General features: G+C 37.4%; 1 protein-coding gene across 1 annotated transcript in view; it reads right to left on the reverse strand.

Annotated features, from left to right (window-relative positions):
* Positions 1-6,375: 6,375 nt before the first annotated feature.
* The window catches only part of COL12A1 (collagen type XII alpha 1 chain), a 115,057-nt gene continuing 101,405 nt past the window's right edge, over positions 6,376-20,027 (reverse strand). Inside the window, exons 55-63 of the mRNA XM_023525102.1 lie at positions 18,633-18,776; positions 17,909-17,962; positions 16,417-16,488; positions 13,259-13,294; positions 13,085-13,151; positions 11,821-12,009; positions 10,808-10,876; positions 9,622-9,792; positions 6,376-7,415 (exon numbers count right to left, since the gene is read on the reverse strand). Coding sequence (XP_023380870.1) covers positions 7,243-7,415; positions 9,622-9,792; positions 10,808-10,876; positions 11,821-12,009; positions 13,085-13,151; positions 13,259-13,294; positions 16,417-16,488; positions 17,909-17,962; positions 18,633-18,776 — 975 coding nt within the window. The 3' untranslated portion in view covers positions 6,376-7,242. The remainder of the gene's footprint in view (positions 7,416-9,621; positions 9,793-10,807; positions 10,877-11,820; positions 12,010-13,084; positions 13,152-13,258; positions 13,295-16,416; positions 16,489-17,908; positions 17,963-18,632; positions 18,777-20,027) is intronic.

Below are 20,027 nucleotides of genomic sequence, written 5' to 3' on the forward strand. Positions count from 1 at the left end.
GGGGCTAGTATAACCAATTTGCCAGTCTCTCACTTGTGGGTAACTTCGGTAGATGGCCCCAGACTCCTTTGGCAGTTGCCTTGGGTATCCTTTAGAACACACAGGACATGCTATTACTTCATTAACCAAATCACTGTATTCTAAGGGCAATCTGGCATCCTTAACAATATGCCATTCCATCCAGGCACAAGGGAGGCCATTCTTTCCATGCACCCAATTTACTATATCTATGCCCTGCCCTCTGGCCTTGTAGAGTCAGTTGCTAGGGCTCATACCTGGGAGGAGCATCAGCTTCCTGATTACCAGGAGGTGTTAGCACCTAAGAACCAAATGTGGAAGGCAGTGAGGACCGCCTACAGCTCTTGTAGGCAGGCAAACCAAAATGTCTTTTCCCATATTTTGATTTTACAAGAGCTTATTCATGATCATCCATTTCTTGGTTTCTCATTTTCCGAGCCATTGGGTTCATTCCTTTAGAACAGCCCGACTGTCAGTGTAAAGATTTAACATGCAGGGCTCATGAGTCGAACATCTCTTGAGTTCAGCCCTCTGACTACTGCAATTTATTCCTGTTTTCATCCAGATGGAGTTAGTGTTGGGAAGAATAGCAACTGCAGTTCATGTTGATGGGTTGCCCCAGCTAGACCCATCTGTATAGCAGGCATCTGTGGGAATTTCCCCCATTCTCTCTCTACAGGGGCACTATGAGAATAGAGGCGGGAGCATTTGGATAATTTACATACTCTAATGACCAAGTAGTACATGCATTTCTAGAGACAATGGGCTGGTAGACAGGGTGCTCCTCTTTTACCAACAGGCACGCCACTTGGTCGAAGTGGGAGTTTGAGCCATGACAAAGGTGGGTCAATGGAACATATTCTCACCCACCCCTTGACAGCAAGAGAAGTTCTAACTATGATATGCTGTTCCTTTGTGAGAGATTCTACCTGTGTACACTGCTAGGAATTGTTGCTCCATGGAGGTATTTTGGGATTTTGCTCCCTTTTAGAGTAGAGATCAAAATCCTAGGGGTACATTCTCTTACTGTTTCTCTGCCACAGTGCTCAACCCATACCTTCCAGAGTCACATCTAACTCAAATGGTAGCCTTGCTTAAGAGATGCCCAGAGCTTTAACCCACTTCACTAGCATTTTCGCCTTCTCAAAAGCAGCTTGATGATCAGCCCAACATCATAAATGTCTTGTCCCATGACTGGGCTCAGCATGGTTATCAGCATCCCATACCAGGTACTAGGGGTGAACTGAATTATTTTGGCTTTTATTTCTTCAGTAAATGTGGCTTGATGAGGGTCTTCAAAGATAGGAGCATAGATGGACTATCTCATTCCTAACTCTCTACAAATTTATCGTAGCTCCTCTGTAGATTTCTAGCATCCCATGTGCCCGGGTCCTCACTCATTGAGCCAACCATTCCTACAGGCCTTCACTGGATTCAGTCACATATACTGTCCAGATGGTCTCAACAACCTCTTACTGTCTCAAGGCTGTGTCCTTGAAACAGCTCTTAGTGTGGGAATAGTGGGCAAAATGTAGATTCTAAGGATGAGGTGGAGGCCTCCAATTGCCTGGGTCCAGCTTTTGTGTCAACCAGAAATCACATACTCTTGATGATCCTTCTCCAATAGTAGGATAGTACCATGAAAAGAAGCACAGGTGTAGAACAGCCCAGAATAAGAAATAATCAATCCTTCTTGTCTTTGGTGGTTCTCAGAAAGGGTAAAAAGTCCCAGTTGGCATTCCTCCCTCTCCAGCTCTGCCACAAAGTGGACATGAAGTTCAATGGAAGGCAACAATGAAAGAGAACATTTGCAGGAACAGACTTTCTTCTTTCGTTTGGCTCGAAAAGGATGCTTGAGTCTCCTGTGATCCAATGAGCATTTAGAAAGTAGCCAGATTTGAGCCATCTTACTGGAATCCTTCCTAAGAAGATTTTAGGTCAGAGGAGAAGATTAGAGTAGCAAATAGTAGTCCATGGGGGCAAAAGCTCAATGGGAGTTGGGAGAAGTCATTTTGGAAATAACCAGTTAGTGGTCAGGGCCTCTGCAGGCTTCTCTAAGAAACATATGCAGGCACCCAGCAAGAGGAGCAGCATTTGGGCATGTGCCACCCATTAAGCACTGACTTTCAAGAGAGGATTCTAGTGGCACATGGTAAGTGGAAAAAACCTTCACCTCCTTTTTCTCTAGTCCTCTTTCCCTACCTGATTCTGAGAAGCTGGAGTGAGACGGCTGATATACCACCTCTGCAGTACACATCCCTAAGTCTAAGTTCTGACTTTCAGGAAGAAAGAAAAGTAAGTACGAAATCAAATTTGAGATTAAAATTTTCAAGTGGTTTAAGTTGCACCGGACTTGACTGGAATATTCATGCTTCAAATAATCTAAAAGCAGTGGGATCTGTCTGAGGCATGTTAAGGGATAGGAAAAGAATATTCAAGAGAACATCACTTTAGGTAATGACTAGTGAAGAATAAAACTAGTTTTGCACTCATTGACATTAAAGATATTCAATAAACTGGTGTGTTACCAAGAAGTGGAATCCAAGCTGGACAAGGAAGGAAAGGAAGACAAGGCAGAGCTGATGGATGAGAAGAACAAGGAAGGTTCACTGCACTGAGTGTCATAATGAAGCTGAAAACAGTTGCAGTGGAGATACTCGAGGAGGTTAGCTAGAAACCCAAGAAGAGTAGAGGGTCTAAATTAGTGATTTCAAAGTAGTAGAGTTAGATACAAGTCCAAGGCAAGACCTTGGAGAGGCTGAGTAGCTGAAGTTGAGTAAAAGAAAAAGTCTTTGATAATAAGATTGTTCAAATAACTGAGATAATGTTAGATTTGTTATCCAACATGGATGGTTAAGATACCCAGATGTGGCAGATGTTGGAGTGGATGAAAGTCCTAAAGCCTCTACTGAATGGGGTGGAGTGACCATGAGGTAAATAGATGATAGTGGTGAAGAGTTAGATAGGAACCTAAACAACAAAGGCTTTTTGTAGAAGGAAGGATTGTTGGTCTGGAAACAGTGCTGAGGAGTGAGGAGGACAAGTTCCTACCCACCACATCTAGGGGGCATAAACAGTCTCTGCACTGTCTTCAGGGACATGCCAGGAGGTACTAGGGTTGTTCACTTTAAAGGCTAAGGATTCCAGGAAGTTCATTGAGAATGGAGTGGGAATTCTAGATGGTCCAGTGGAAAGGTTGGTTATAAAAGAGAAATGGGGAATTGACAGACAGAGTCATGACTTGCAAAGAAACCTGTAAACCACTTGAAGAATGTTGAACAGGGGACATGAGATGCATGGTCAGGTTTATATCTTTGGTAAATCACCTTGGCATCTTTATGGAAGTCTTATTTGAGGGGGCCCAAAGTTACAGGAAAGGAGACCATTTTAGAGACTGTTATTATAGCCATGACAAGAAATCCCGAGAGTCTGAAGTTGAGTAGTAACAACAGGGTGATAATGAGAAATATGTAGGAGCTCAGTCAGCTAGATTTGATTAACTAGATGTAAGAAGTAAAAGGAAGAAGAGTTTACATTGATTCTCAAATTTCTAGCCTAAGGAACTTGGTAGTTGGTAGGTACAATGGAGGAAAATCTGATCTATGGAGAGATGTGTTCAGATTTGGACATTGTGTCAAAGACTAAAGCCTTAAGTAGACCCCCAGTATTTATTTCCCCTGTTCTATAGTTATAGAGTAGCTGATTTTTAGTTTGGCACAGGGCCACCCAAAATAAAGATAACATTTCACACTTGTAGCTAGATGTAGCCAAATGACTAAGTTCTGGCTAATGGTATGTAATATAAATTGCTGTTATAAGTTTGTAACTTTCAGGAAATGTCCTTAAAAGAAGGAGTTTTCATCACTCTTTCCTCCTTCTTGCAGAGGGAATATGGACATAATAGCTAGAGTTCTACTTAGCATCTTGGACCATAAGTTTAACTCAGCCAAAGAAACCACAAAGAGAGCAGAACAGCAAGATTGAAAAAGCCTTGGACTTTTTCTTCTTAAACATGAGAAATAAAGAAATTTCTACTTGTTTAAGCCACTGTTATTTTGTGACTTTGTCAGTCACAACTGAATCTAATCCTGCTAAATACCAGATGTGTTAATTTTGAGGTGTTTGTGGAACTTCAAAGAGGGGTACACAGTTGTATATACTGATATGGAACCAGGCAAAAGATCAGTGTTGGAGACACGGTCTGTAAGTGACCAGCATATAGGTCATTCCCTGAAAGCAAATCCATGTGATTTTTTTTCCAACAGCATTCAGCAGTCTGAATCTAAGAGTGAAAAGGTTAAAAATGTTCACTTAGACATTCATATCTAAATTCATTTTCTAACCACAAGTATAAGGTGATTTAGGGATCAATATTAATTTGCGTTTTAAAAGATTGCCTTTGAAAATAAAAGATTCACCAGCTATTTTTTGTTTAATTGGCTACTCTTCATAAGGCACTCAGACAACATGAGGATAGTATAATCAAAACACCTTTTGTTGTGGAGAAATTGACTAAAACCAACTGAGAAATAATCTTATGTGCCAAATATAGTGTGACAGATATAATAAATAACAAATACTAAGGAACAATTACATTGACTTTATTTGTATAAAAAATAAAATATAAATTTAAGCAACTGCAAAGGCAGCATTATTCTTTACAGATTCAAAAACAGATGCTCACAAATCTGAGAAAATACATGTGCAGTTGCCAGTTGAACTTGCTAGTTGTTAATCCTATTGTTCAAAACACTCTATAAAAACTACTCAGAAATTAGGACCTATTTAAGTGCTATTTTGAAATTTTAAAAACATTTTTTACTGTAACCCTCAGAAGCTACAACCTCTTACTGCTGGTACTTCAGGCTAGTGTCTTAAAGATAAACACCCTGGCTTCAAATGTAAGTTATAAAAAAATTTTTTATAATGATTCCCCAAATTTAAATAGCTAGAAAAGTATTTCAAGTTGTTCTGTATTCCCCAAAGAAAGTTTGGATAAATAAACCAGCACCTACATGTTTCAATTTGTGAGATTTTACCATTAGTTTTTAAACCTAGACTATCTGGCCTTTTCTCCCTATCACTTGTCAGTCTGCACTGGATCAGGGATCACAAAAATGATTTTAACATAAGATTCAGCAAACTTAATTAAGAAAAAAATAGACTATGAAAATTAAAATCACAACATGTATCTCAGTTGCTTAATTTTGTGCTTATCCCTTAGTTAGGAATGCCTTGGCCCTTCATCCCCTGTCCCAGCAGAGATAGAAGGTAGTTTATCAGTGTATTGCTTGCCAGCACCAAGGATCTAACCCACATCTAGCCAGTGAGAGATGGAATTCCTTTGGGCCTCAAATCCACGTGACCTTGAGACCCAGCTGTATCAGTGATGAGGAACTGAACCCACCTTTGGTGCTCCTGATACAGAGGCTCTTCGTCAAGGAGCATCCAAAACCCAAATGAATCAGAAATTAATTAAAATAAATTCATAAAACTTTGAGGTTTGAGAGTTCTTGTCTAGGAGTAGGTGTTCCCGGGAAGGGGGGGCGGGGGCAGAGAGAATATCTGGTGATAAAATGAGGTTAAGAAAATAGGGTTAAGAATCACAAGACCTAGAGTTTTTACCTTGTTCTGATACTAATTAGCTGAGTCTGTTTCTTCCTGCGTAAAGCAAAGAATTGAACTGGAATTATCTCGGGGGTGTCTTCTAACTTTCAAAGTGCAGTATTGGGAATTACAGGTGAATGAATTTAGCAGTCTGCTTGAAACCTGGTGAACACAGCACATTCACTTGTTGTATATTCCTTTTGATCTTGGTCTCCAGGAAGTATTTAACTCATGTTCTGCTCTGTGGAAAATTTTCTACCACTACCTCTCTCCCTTCAACTGATGTTGGTTCTTTCAAACCAACATTTACATTGTTTTCTTTGATATTTAGAATGATGTTATTTGCATTCGTAAAAGTGCAAAAGGAAGGTATCACTAAATGTAAAAGTTTCCATTAAGGAATTTCCCATTTTGCAATTAAACATGCTAGTAGGTTAAGAAATTAAATGCATATGAAATCATGTAGTTTGTTAAAGGTTATTTGGTTGTCTGGGGTCTCCTAGGATACCTAGTTGTTTTTTCCACCAACCCACACATCCTCTATATTCCTAATAAAGCCTTTGGAATCAGCTTGGCTTTTAAAGATTCTCACCACTCTCTTTCTATGACTTCACCATATCATTAAAAATCTAAAGTTATTTAGCATAATTTAATATATTAGCAAGATTTGTAACTGTATCCAAGGATATAAACTTGTTTGTTGTGACAACCATCTAAACAGTCCAAAAGGCCAAAGAAGAAACACTCATGTCAAATTTTCAGTAGTTTTATTGAAAAATGCCTCTTTTGTTTCAGAAATAAATAATATAAGGCAGTGAAATTCACAATCTGCAGTTAAAATATAAAAGCAGCAATTCTATGTTCATAGTCTTGCAAACATTTCCAACTGCTTTTGATAACTAAGAAACATTATATTCTGAAAAAAAGTTCATACTAAATATACAACACAAACATGCAATTCCATCTCTGCAGAATAATCTGCAATTTGGCATAAATGTTAGTGTGTCTAAAACAAGGAGGTTTAAGGCAATATGAAACTGTATCCAGTTGATACAATAATTTCAGCTACATGGTTTAAGGTCTGTGGTTGTTAAAGGAGATGTATGAGAGCATTCTATGCCATAATATATAACAGAAGATAGAAGAGGAAGATAAATAATTGCAATGGAGTTGACTTTTCCCTCCTTTTTGGCTTTAGGAGGGAAATTACTTGAATCGTGGTGTAATTGGGTTGTAAATAATTATCAGAAAAGATAAACTGTCCTCTCGAAATATACAGTAGTTCTGGGTTCCAGGACTTACTGCTTAACCTTAGAGTTTCACTGAGGCTGCCCGCTGTGCAAACTAAAGGCACAAGGCACGTTCTCTCCTTGCAGCTTTTGTGAACAAAGTATTTTGCAAGCATTTTAAGGGCTAAGGCAAAGATGTCTACAGATTGCGTGCAGCGAGCTAGGCTTCTTGCAGAAACAAGGTTCTCTTAACAGTCAGAAAAGTACTCTTGGATGAAGCAACGCTGGAAGAAACATCGCAGACGAGACGTACATTGCTCTATCTGACCTGTAAATGAGAATCCCAACACCTCCCCCCAGCCTGGCCGCGCTGGGCGCAGTCTCAGGTTCACTGCCCCAGGCCGCGGGACAGGGCGCGCCGCCAGCGCGCGTGGGGAGGATGCTCGTCCGCAGGCTGGTCTGCGCCGTAGTCCTCGTACTCGTCTGTCCGCTCGGGCTCCACCGGCACGATGAAGGGCTCGCGCTCAGGCAGGTAGGCCCCGCCCTCGGGCACGTACGGCTCTGTCCGATTCAACATTACAGTTATGGCATGATTTGGAAGGTACATACACAGCAAAAGCTAAATTATCACCCGAGGTGATGGCACTCCAGTCTTAATCTCCTAACTATAAATAGATAAATTACAATGTCTGATTCCTTCCGTTTGCAGAGAGAATTTGGTGATGCTCAAATAATGTAATGGCACTTTTTTTAAAAAAAAAACCTTCAAAGATCCAGCAGTAAATACAATCATTTGCACAAATACCTGGGAAGGGTCAGAGACTGGGCCAAAGAACTGTAAACGCAGAACCTAGGTAGGATTTTCGCAAATCCTCAAGTAACTGTTCATGACTTCAAACTCCTCAATTCAAAGAACAGTTGGGAAAGATGAGGAGGTGAGGGGAAGTTTTGTCGGCTCCTACAAACTGAACTCTGAAAGTGAAAATCAACTATAACCAGGTAATATACAGTACATGACATTTGTCTGTGGCTCTCTCCCACAGACTGAGTTACAGCTGGTGGGTGAGGAACACCAGTGACTACAGCGAAACAGGAAGAAAAAAAAAGTGATTATAAAACTTTGGTTTGAAAATTGCAATTACAAAACCCAGAATGAGAGTACATGTACAAAAATAATAATAATAATAAGACACATGCCCTGAATCAGACACATCGCTAACAAGCAAGAGATGAGGCGATTCCATTCGGTGTTATTGCAGCATAGAGCAAGCAGCAGGCATTGATGCAGAAGCTTACTGTAGAATTGTTAAGTGATTTTAGTGAACAGGATCACATACAAATCATTTACAAGCCACAATTAGTTTATTATTTACATAAGACATTTCTCTTTAACCAGGTTAATTGTTTTTCTCAAAATGGCATGATCTTCGCTGGTTAGTAGTTCTACTATGCATCTCTTTCACAACTGAGGCTCCTCGTGGCGGTGTATTTGAACTTTTTTTTTTTTTAATAATATTTCTCTACATTATTATTGAAATGCATCAGGCTTAAAAACTAACACCACTGCTTTTGTCTCATTCAGGTTAGTATAAAGAGTCTCCACCCTCCTTTATGATGTTGACCCGGTTCGTTAACCATATTTGTGGTGAGATTTCCATACAGACTCATTTCCTAATAAGCATGTGCGCAAACATCTCAGAAACAGGATTTTCATGTATTCAAACTGTAAGCAGCACTGGCGACTTAGAAAATTTGTTAGCCGGAACCTGAAACAGGTCAAAGATGATAGTTTTTAAAAGTTGAATTACTATGCAAAAAATATATATACACATCCATCTAAGTATGTAATGGTTAAAGTATATATATATATATATCCATATATTTCCAGTTATTCACACATATCATAAGGCAGAAGTAATTTAAATTTATTTTATAAAGCATTAAATTTTAATTTTGTGAATGGGTTGCATGAGAAATTTACATTAAGATTCATTATTACTTTTGGTCATATGTAAGTAGTCACATAAATATATAGATATATAGATATTTAGATATTCAACTACTCATGCACTATATGCTAGTAGCCAACCATATCAAACAGCAGTATCATTTTTAAACTTGCAAGATGCTTGAGGGTGCGCTGATGAAAAGGTCACCGCTGACCACAGCATGACTTTCTTTTCTTATTTCCAGATCAGCATATTTCCCCTGTCCCCACCTTCCCCAAAATCAGACATAAGAAAATTCGAAACACTAGAATTTTACTACTCTTTTAAAAAATTAGGTCTCAGATTTTATAAATATTAATTCTATGGACAAAGCAAGATAGTGAATTATTTCGATTGTCTGCACCATGTTATCAAATAATTTGCCTACACATTAGATTCCCAATACAATTTTTTAAAATATATATTCTTATTATTGTACAAGTGATGCAACAAATCCCTGTTCTCAAATTTTAGGTTAGGCAAAAAATGTAAAATAAAATAAAAGTCAACTGGTAGCATTCTTTGAACTTTCAAGAAAAATAAGGAGAGTTTTATGATGTGATTTGGTAAATGCAGAAATATTGGAAGGGAGAGAAAATAATTATTCAACTCCAAACAGTGAAATAGTTTTATGTTTTGAGAGAGAACAATATTACTAATCAAAACACACAACTGCAAGAGTTGATATCTTCAAAAAATCCTCAAATCAACCTTCCTTCAATGCTAGGGAACTTCGTTTCTATAAAGATTCTTTAATTCCTACAATGGCAACAACATACCTGGATAGCCTTGCCCGTTGTATGGGATGCTGGCACACTGGGACGAGTCACAGTATCCAGGAGGACCTGGGGGTCCTCGGATACCTGAGTTTCCAGGACGACCTGGGGGACCAGGAGGACCTCTTGAACCTGTGGACCCTGGTGGACCCGTTCTGGATTCTCCTTGTGGACCTAGTATGGCATTAAAACAAATATTTCCCCTCTTGTTAAAGACATCTTCTGAGGCAATCAACAACACTTTGGAATTTCCACTGCCTCCAGACTAGACAATTCACTAGCGTATAGTAAGAAAATATTTCCTTAAGAAATCACCAATATAAACCAAAGTTTGGAACTTTCTTACCAGTGATTCATCAAAAGTAAATGCCAGAAATCCAACTATTTTCATGATTCCATTCAAAGAAAATTGACTTAGCAAGAATTAAGCCAAACCAAAGATATCAATGAGTTCTCTGATCTGCTTCCACTCTCACGGAGATAAGACTACCTGAAGGAAATGGCTATAATAGCCACATTGGACTGCCCAGAAAACAGGTAAGTGCCTGCCTGCTCTACACCTCTAGACTATGTAAGCAATGTTATTTCTGAATCAAGTGATACTATGGTTAATATAAATGTAAACAAGTAACCACTAAGGCCGACCTTGGTTGCAAGGATCTCATGGACATTATAATGAAAAAAAATTTTTATATCACTTCAGTCTAGTGAAAGAAATATATAACTCGGTAACTACTTTTTCTTTCCAAAACATCAATAAAGAGACTGTAAGTGAAATCTTACAATATGTCAGGCTTTTTAGTGAGAATACTTTTTTTTTCAGTCTACTAGCAACATCTTGAAGAATACTGGAAGAAATTAGAAATGACACCATTCTTAAAGGCTGTGAGGCCAAACATAACAAACAGGAATTTCATAAGAAAGAAAAGAGTAACTCTCTGTGTCACTGAAACTCATACCCTCGTAAATTAAAGTTACAGTGAATGCTTAATTGAACACATTCAAACATTTTTTGAGCAAAGAGAACATAGAAATGAGGAGGTCATACAAGATGAACTTCTTGCTAAAATATATTCCATGATGGTAGGCATGCCTGAAGCTAAGAGAAGGAAGTTTTAGATCTCTTGGGGGTTTGTGTGCTCTCTTTATAGTTAACACCATTTATTATGTGATATACTAGTAGACCTACCTGGGGGACCAGGCGGCCCTCTTGCTCCTGGAGACCCAATACCCCTTTCGCCTTTCTCTCCTGGCAAACCTAAGGAAGGACAAAAAAGATAAAGCACAGGGGTAAGTTATCTGGAAACATGTAGTTTTCATTTTAACTGATAATACTTGATTCAAGTAATTCATTTCCCTTAGTGAAAGCAGAATGTAATTTTTCACAGAAGTTCACTCTTTAAGCCAAATTCTTTCTAGACATTTGTGTAATTCCAGATTCATGGCCAAGAAACAAATCTGGCTACAAGTCAGGGGAAAAAAAATTGTTTGAAGAAAACAAACATGTCTAATATATTTTTTAGAAACAGTTATTAAGAACAGAAATCTTGAACAAATAGTTACAATGCATTGAAAAACATTTTAAAGGTTTCTTATCTTTAGTAGCCTTATTAGTGCAGCATCCACACTATCAGAATTAGAGAAATATCTTAAATTTTCTCCGAATGTTAACTACTACTTTGACAGAAGCCAAATACCCAGAGTCCTGAAACATCTGGAATCAGATAATCCTATTTTTCTTTTTTTCCTTCAATTACACTTATCTACCATAAAATTAAAGCCAAAGAAACCCATAAGACCAGTGCCAGGCCCCGAATAAAAGGACCAAAACATTGTGAATCTAAAACCGTAGGGCTGCTTAAGTACATTCAGTTGCTGCCCAACTCTTGTTAGTCACAACAATTAATACGTTTTAGTGCCCGACTTGAATTTGCCAAGATACAGTTTTTCCCATTAACAACAACAGCCAGAAAATAGCATTTTTTTTACTGAAATCTCCTAACAAAATCTTTGTTTTCTAAGCTATGGCTCTATGGTTTGTGGCCACCTGAAGAAGACCAGTTCGTGGACACACGACTCTTCTGGGGCTGCCCAGATGAGACTAGTTAGTTTGCCAAGTTCAGTCTTCCACATGCTTTTCAACCTTCCCCAGCTCTTACACTTGCAGATTCCATCCTTTATGCAGCAGCCAGAAACGCCTACCTCGTTCCCCTGGGGGTCCCTGCATCCCTGGTGTGCCAGGGAAGCCTGGTCGCCCCCCAGGTCCTGGTTCTCCTCTGGTTCCCGCACTACCTGGGGGGCCTGGGGGGCCTGGTGGGCCTGGCTGGTTGCGATTGGAGTGGTAATCATTTGGAATCTGATTCAGCATCTGATTGAATCTGTTCATCTGACCTACAGATAGAAATAAGACTTGTTAGTAAGAAACACAAAAAGGGAAGGTGAAACTAGTTTCTCTCAGTGTCTAGTGAAATCTATCCCTATTCCTCTCCCTCCAGGAAACATTCTAATTATAACCCTAAAAAATAAAACAAAACACTGCAGTCACCAAGGACAAAATGATCCCTAATAAATAACTGTCTGCACAAAATACTGACCAAGTAAGCCACAAGCATTGCTATAAACATAAAAGAGTTGTACAAGTTTAATACGGCTCTAATAGAAAGCCCTGAGGTTTGCCAGATGATGTTCCTCAAAAGAGAACCTTTTTATAATTAAGAAATGATACCATTCTTGTGTGCACCTAAGACGATGATAATCAATGTAAATTGGAATAGCCTGTGGGATATGTTGAAAAATACAGATTTCTGGGCCTCGTTTCCAAGGACAATGATTCACCAGATTTATGGCCCAGGAGCCCTCATATCTAACAAGCAACACACGTGATTTTAATGCAGGTGTTCCTAGGACCACATTTCAGGAAACACTGATTAAGACTTCTGGAAGAGGGAAATCTGAGTTCAAGGCCACACTTGGTTTGGAAGCACTGAGCTTTGTTGTGCAACGGGCCTCATGAACTGAGAAGAGTTTGTGAAACACAAGGAGGCAATAAAATGTCCCCACCAAAAGAGACTTTCTATGATCAAGTTAATCTTGGCGGGCCTCCTTCCCGAAAGTCATGGGATAACTTAAAGTTCGTAACTTAAAAGATCCAATGTTTGCTGCTTCCATATATACCCAGATGAAGATCACTAAAAATTCTACACTGAAAAGTCTTTTTAAAATGTGATTTTGTATCAGACCAAATATAACAGGCTTTATTTTATCTTGAGTAATTATTTTATCTTAATGACAATCATTAAAATATCACTAGCCTTATCTACCAGTTATAAAACTGATAACATAAAAATAAGAGATCATCAAAAATGAAATAGAAACATATATTTTAGAAACTATATGACTCAAACTCTGCATTTTCCTGCAATTAATCAAAAACCATTCACACGTTTAAAAAGAAAAGAAATTTTACCACTTATCAATTGTTCACAGACTTGTCTTGCAACTGCCCGCATCATGTTCTGGGAAGCGATGTCTCCCTTGTTAATTAAATCATTAAGAATCATTAGCACATTATTGCTACAGTTTCACACTTGAATGTTTAACACACAAAATAAATGTAAGTCAAGTTTTAAGGAATACATACTCTATCGCCTTTCTCTCCTTTCAATCCAGATTGACCCTGAAATATAGGAATTTCATATATCAGAAACTGATAAACATGGTCTAAAATGATTCATGATTGACATGATGACAAAAGAGAGCAATATTACATTTTGCTTGTCTGTAAAAAGGAATCTAATTCCCTCTCCCACCACCCTCTCTCTGAAGCACATGTCCTCCAAAAGAGTACTGAGATGTGAATTTTATGATCATAATTTAGAAGTTATATACTATGCATACATTTTATGATAGCATTCACAATATAGGCTTGGAACTGAACTACAGGTAAAAATTGCCCTTAGTAACATGACACTTTCTTTTACATTGCCCTGGCTGGGTAATTCAGCTGGTTATTGTAGATTGTCCGGGAGGTTAATCTTGGTTCAATTCTAGTAAGAACCATCGGGCTTTCTGTCAATTCCCTAATTAAACATATATCTCTTCTTCCAATGATTTTTGAGTGTGTGTGTGTGCATTGGATATAAAAGGAACCATATGTCTCCTTTATTAAATAATTCAATCCAAATGGTGGTCCCACATCTAAATACAAGTGCAGAATGTTTATTCCTACTTTATCAGGCCTCTCGCTGACCATGAGAGGATCTTGGAAAAGTTTTTCTTATAGTGCAAGAAGTTTTTGTCTTTTAGTAATGTATTTACAGACTGCCAACTGCTATCACAGAAAGAACATCCAAACTATTGACAAATCTAGTGTTCAGATAATATCCCAAACCAAAACAGGTCTTACAGTCTCCAAAACTTTTGCCTAAACTACTCCAGTATCCTCCTAGCTGGTCTTCCTCCTTCCTGTTTTGCCTTTTTAGTGTATATTCTCCACACAGAAGCCAGAGTGATATTTTTTTAAAGGAAAATTAGATCATGACACTCTTTGGGCTCCAAGAGACTCCCATGACACTTAGAAGAAGAATTCCTTATCATTGCCTAGGTGGTCCACATGATCATCAACCCAGCTATCTGACCGCGTCTTCATTCCCTTGACTTTGGGTACCCCGGGCCTCTCTGCTGTTTCTTTCACATGCCAGACTCATTCTTCACTCAGGGCTTTTATTCATGTTGTTCCCACTGCCTGGAACCCTCTTCCCACAACTCTTCAAACAGCTTGCTCCTTCACTTCATTCCAATGTCACCACCTCAGACAGGCTCTGACTCCTGTATCTAAAATAGCCATCTCCCCACCACCACAATTACTCTCTAACCTCTTAGTCTGTTTCTTTTTTTTTCATGTCATTCATCATCACCAGAAACTATATTATTTATTTACATGTTTTTGGTCCGTAACCCACTAGAATCTCCAGGACAGGAAGACTTTGTCTTGTTTACTGTTGTATCCCCAGACCCTAAAACACTGACTAGCACATTTAGGCACTAAACAAACAGGTGTTGAGTAAATGAATAAAAATATTCCACAAGCAGTTTTTGAAAACATCTACTAGACAACATCAGGTGTTGTAAGTACAAGGTATCAATCAGTTATAATAGCTAATGTCATAAGCTAACCACAAGTAAGCCAAGCTCTCTGCTGAGACCTTTATACACTCATCTACTAGTCTGGATTTTAGAAATTAAAGATAGAATAGAGAAGAAAAGGAGAGGCAATTTGCCACTTTAGAAAAACAAGAAAGATAAAGCAAGAAAAGGATGTCGATAAAGTCCAAATAAATGTTACCAAATTATAATCATAGGAAAAACTGGAGTTTGGCTCTCCATTTGCCAAAAGTACTGGATTCTTATAGAAACACTGTTATTATTGATTGGGAGCCTTTTGTAAATTTCAGGGAATTTTTTTTTTTTCACATTTACTGCTACTTCAAGATTGTTCTTAGGGTGTTTTCGTTTTAATTTACTGCAACTCTGAGATTGTTCTATATAATATGGTTTGTAGAAATTATCTTTATTGCCAGTATCTAAAGATCACATTTCAAGTCAAGAAAGTAGAAGTTTCTTTCAAGTTTCTGGCTATAACCATCAATTTCATCAGTAACATTCTTACATAGACCCTTATTTTGGCCATAGTAAAATGAAATAGAATTCTGAATAGGTAGAAAAGTTCCAAGTACTTTTAACTGCTCTTATGAAGTTTCTGCCATGATTCATTAAGCAAAAGAGAGTAATAAAGTCATGTGCTAGGGTACACAGAGATTATAAAGTATATCAGGAGTCTTTTAATCTTTATGCTGCTTGCTTAATTTTATGTAAACATAGAAGGGAAGCCATGACACATAAAGATTCTACCCTAAGTTTGATTGACATTAATTTTTTTTAAAACTTGGGTTCATGTAACTTGGACAATACCTAAGAAAAGAGAAGTTCAGTCCAGAGGACAGTGCTGAGAGGTTTGTGTCACTGCTAATAGTTGGACCTAATTGTCTTTAAGATAAATTTTTATATTTCAGAATTCTATTCAGACAACAAAAAAAAAATACTGCTTAAAATAAATTTGTGCTTTGAACATACAAATAAGGAATAATCTGTAAAGAATACGAAGCCCAAGAGTTATTGTAAATACTTCTGGGTATTTTAGGAACTTCAAATTCAGTTTTAGAAATACTAATTTGAAAATACCAGATATCTCAACTATTATTTTAACCAAAATATCTGAGTAAAAGAAAGTTAAACTGGATGTAAACATGAGCAGGGCTGTATAAAAAAGTAAAAAAACAGATTAGATCAAGGCTTTTCATTCTGAGACTATGTTCTTAGTAGCCTCAAGGAAAGAGAAAAGACCAAGTGGCTTGGCTGCACGATACTGCCAAAGAGTTAATATCTGCACACTGCATATAGAAGCACCATGCACCATCATCATGTATTTTTCTATGTTAAGCAGCACACCACTCCTAAATAAAAAGAATCATTCTGCTGACCCAGCTTTGAGTGTTTATACAGTGCAAAAATATGTGCCTTGGCTCACAACCCCTATGACCACAGTTTTCATCCCAGAATATTCTAACTCAGAGAGAAAACCTTTAGAACTAGTACCAAGTTAAATCCATGGGTTTAGCATAGTTTCAACAAATGCTTCAAACACATTACAACAGAGATAACGTAAATATGCCAAAGCAGTCTCCTCTCTACCGGTGGCCAAAAGCAAAATGACTCTAGACATGCAAGCTGTCCACTTACTGGTCTGCCATGATCTCCTGGCTTTCCTGGTTTCCCACTTGGTCCCGTGACTCCTGGAGAGCCTGGGCTTCCCTATAACACACAGGTCAGGAAAGGGAATGTCATGATGAAAGAAAAATCCCATCTAAAGTAAACTAACAAAGGATAGCCAGCTTCTTAGCTTTTAAATGAAACGGCACATAATCACATATTAAGGAAGAGTAAAACCAAATTTAAGTTAACATGAAAGAAAAAACTCTTGAAAATTCCCATTCAATCTTTAAGGACTGTATAATTCTAAAATATATTTTGAAACCATTTGAAAAATATGTATATATATATATATATATATATATATATATATATATATATATATATATATAATCGGTTTCACAATTCACAGACTGTAGTCCCAGTAAATTTATTACAAAGTGAATCTGCAGAGAGCAATCGATGTTTTTTAGTTTATTTCCATTATATAACCAGACAACTCATCAAAAGACAAGAATGAAAACTTTGGCTGGGGAAGAAATTAAGAAGGTAGCCAGTTTTTGAGCACCACTGTGGCAAAGTCTTTCCTTGTCTGATGGAAATTGCACTTTCAGCCTAGAAATTTCCTTTTGTTTGGTACATTCTCCATATTTCCACTTTCTTCTGTCATATCAGCACCCTTCACCCCATCAAAACCATAAGAATTTCTCTTTGTTTCTTTTAACACAGCTTCAAGACATTTGAGCCATATTTTCTGTAGAATATAATATCTACTAACCAATACATTATGTTCTAAAACCTAAAATTTTCCTAAAATGGAATCACCAAAATTACTAAAACAATCCTTTACTTCATCAATTATGCAAATGGTAAGCACAATAATAAATACTTGAGTGAAAGTTTACTATACATTTAAACTCACCTTTACCTGAGAACATATAAACATAAATAATGATTGTTTTAACATACGCTCTTGAATCTTCATATCATGCCATAAGACAAAGAGCATTCATCACCTCAAAGAATTTGTGATCTCACCTGGATGCAGGTATACAGATGCCACTTTCAAAATCATTGACTGCAGTATTTGCCCCAAAGATCTTAATTAGAAAATTAACTTGAGTAAAACTTACTTCCTCAGAATAACTGATAGCTATTCAGTAACAAGTGTTCTTAAAATTCAAATATCAGAGACGACAGATTGTTAAAATTGTGGATTACGAAGTAACTGGTGAAATCATAACATTTCACTACTCAATGTGGGGATGGAAAGACTGAGGTACTAACTACAGACTGAATTCGTTAGGGACGTCTTCATATTTTTCAAATATAACTTGATTAAAAAGAAAGATCGTATTTTAAAACACCTTTTTCCTTACCCCTTTTTAATTTAGGAAAATAAAAACAAACAGCAACCTCAATGGCATACCCTACAGCATAGATGGAATGCACCTCAAAAGCCAGGTTTACAGGCTCTTCTCCAGCAATATTGAGATAGGGGGACAACCCATTCCCTTCTTACCGGTGGTCCAGGTGGACCCCTGGGTCCCATTGCACCATCTTTTCCAGTAAAGCCCTATTATAAAAATAAAATTAATTATGGATTAGTGAGATAATTACCAAGTGAAAAGAAGTGACACTAAACTGGTTGCTAAGTGTGAACGGTGAAGGATTGAATCCAATTTGTTGTTTGCCGATAACTTTTCAATATAAAGACAGATATAGAAAAAAATGCTTTCCAATTTAACTTATACCTTTTATTGAATAATTAATTTCTATACTCATTCATTAGATAGTTATAAATATAACTATTTGAAAGCTCAAACAAATCTTCTCCAAAGAAAGGATTTCTTTCAATGAAAATGCCAGCTTTTGCTTTTGTAAGAGTGTGAGGAAGTCTAATGGAAGACTAACCCTTTCTACTAAAAAGTCAATGTCCACAAACTGGCCCTGGAAGGATCAAAGTGGGATAAAAGAAATGTTGCTGAGACAAACATGTGATCTCATAAAAGATGAAAGAAAGGCCAGCCACCTGATTAGAAAACTCCCTCATTCTGTAAGCAACAGCCAGACAGCCAGGGCAGGACTACTGATGTCTCTACTCCTCATGAATTTCTCTCCTCCCCGCCCAAAAAAAGAAGCAATGCTGTCTTAACCACTCTCCCCAGTCAAAGCAAAGAAAATCCTCAGTCTTCAGCTAATTTTTTAGTGGCCCATCTCTCCTCTCCTCATCTCACAGGACAGACCTGACCCTCGTCAGTGCCGGGCTGACTGGGAAGAAGAGCTCTGTCCCCAGGGCACAGAACAACCTCGCACAGGCTGGCTCTTTGGCTCCAGTGCCCCATCTCCACACAGTGCCAAATGACCTCTGCCTGGAATGAGTCACTATGCTACCAGTTAACATTCATCCCAAAAGCAGGTCTCTGAAATCCAGCCTAGGATTTCTGAGTCAGATCATTTTTTATGGTTGTTGCATTCCTCTGTCAAAGGAGATTTTTGTCTAATTTTCTGCAGAGAATAAGAGATAATTTCATCCATATTCTTGGATTCCAGCAAAAATCAAGAACATTTGGATCACTGCCTGCTTAAGTATCCACACTGCCATTGATTTTACAACAGGAAGTTTAAATTATTTCCTTAAAATTGTTAAAAGTACTCTACCCTCCCTGCCAAAAATTTTTTTTTTCTCTGAAACTTAGAGATAAAAATTTCAGACTGTGTCCTGGAAGATCTAAGCCTGCTTAACAAAAAAAAAACAGGCTTCAAGTTCATTTGATATAATATCAACATTGCTTCTGAGAGCCACTTAAGAAGCAAAAATGTATTGGTAGTATTGTTTGGACAGTATGAATGGCATTTCTTCCATATAGATTTCTCCAACTGCTATATAGGACACTTTTTTTTTTTTTAAGATAACTATCATATTTCTGAATAATCCTCCTTCAGTCAACCTAAGAACATTTTTTGCCAATTTTATTGATGTATAATTGATACTTATGGTATAGAAGACAATGTTTTGATACATGTATTCATTGTAAAATAATTAGCACTACAAGGTAATCACCATAATCATAATCGTACCTATCGCCTCACATAGTTATCATTTTTGAGTATATTGAGAACATTTAAGATCTACTCTACTAACAAATTTCAACTATACAATAGTATTATCGACTATAGTCACTATGCTATATATTAGATCTCCAGAACTTATTGATCCTGCATTATCCTGTATTACTGAAACTTCGTACCCTTGACCAATATCTCCCCATTGTCCCTGTCCCTCTACCCCTGGCAATCACCATTCTACTCTCCACTTTCATGAGTTCAACTTTTTAAAAATTCCATACATAAGTGAGATCATTCGGTATTTGTCTTTTTGTACTTAGCTTATTTCACTTAGCATAATGTCCTCCAGGTTCATTCATGTTGTTGCAAATTACAGGTTTTCCTTCTTTTTTAAGGCTGAATAGTATTGCATTCTGATATATAGTACTATATTACATATAGTAATATTATATATAGTAATATTATATATATAACTATAGTAATAATAGTACTATATATAGTAATATATATGTTATATGACAGTTGTAAAGAAATAAAAGCTCTCTTGTGGAGGAAAAAATATATATATAACT

The sequence above is a fragment of the Pteropus vampyrus genome, unplaced genomic scaffold (genome assembly GCF_000151845.1).
Source record: "Pteropus vampyrus isolate Shadow unplaced genomic scaffold, Pvam_2.0 Scaffold526, whole genome shotgun sequence".
Classification (NCBI taxonomy): Eukaryota; Metazoa; Chordata; class Mammalia; order Chiroptera; family Pteropodidae; genus Pteropus; species Pteropus vampyrus.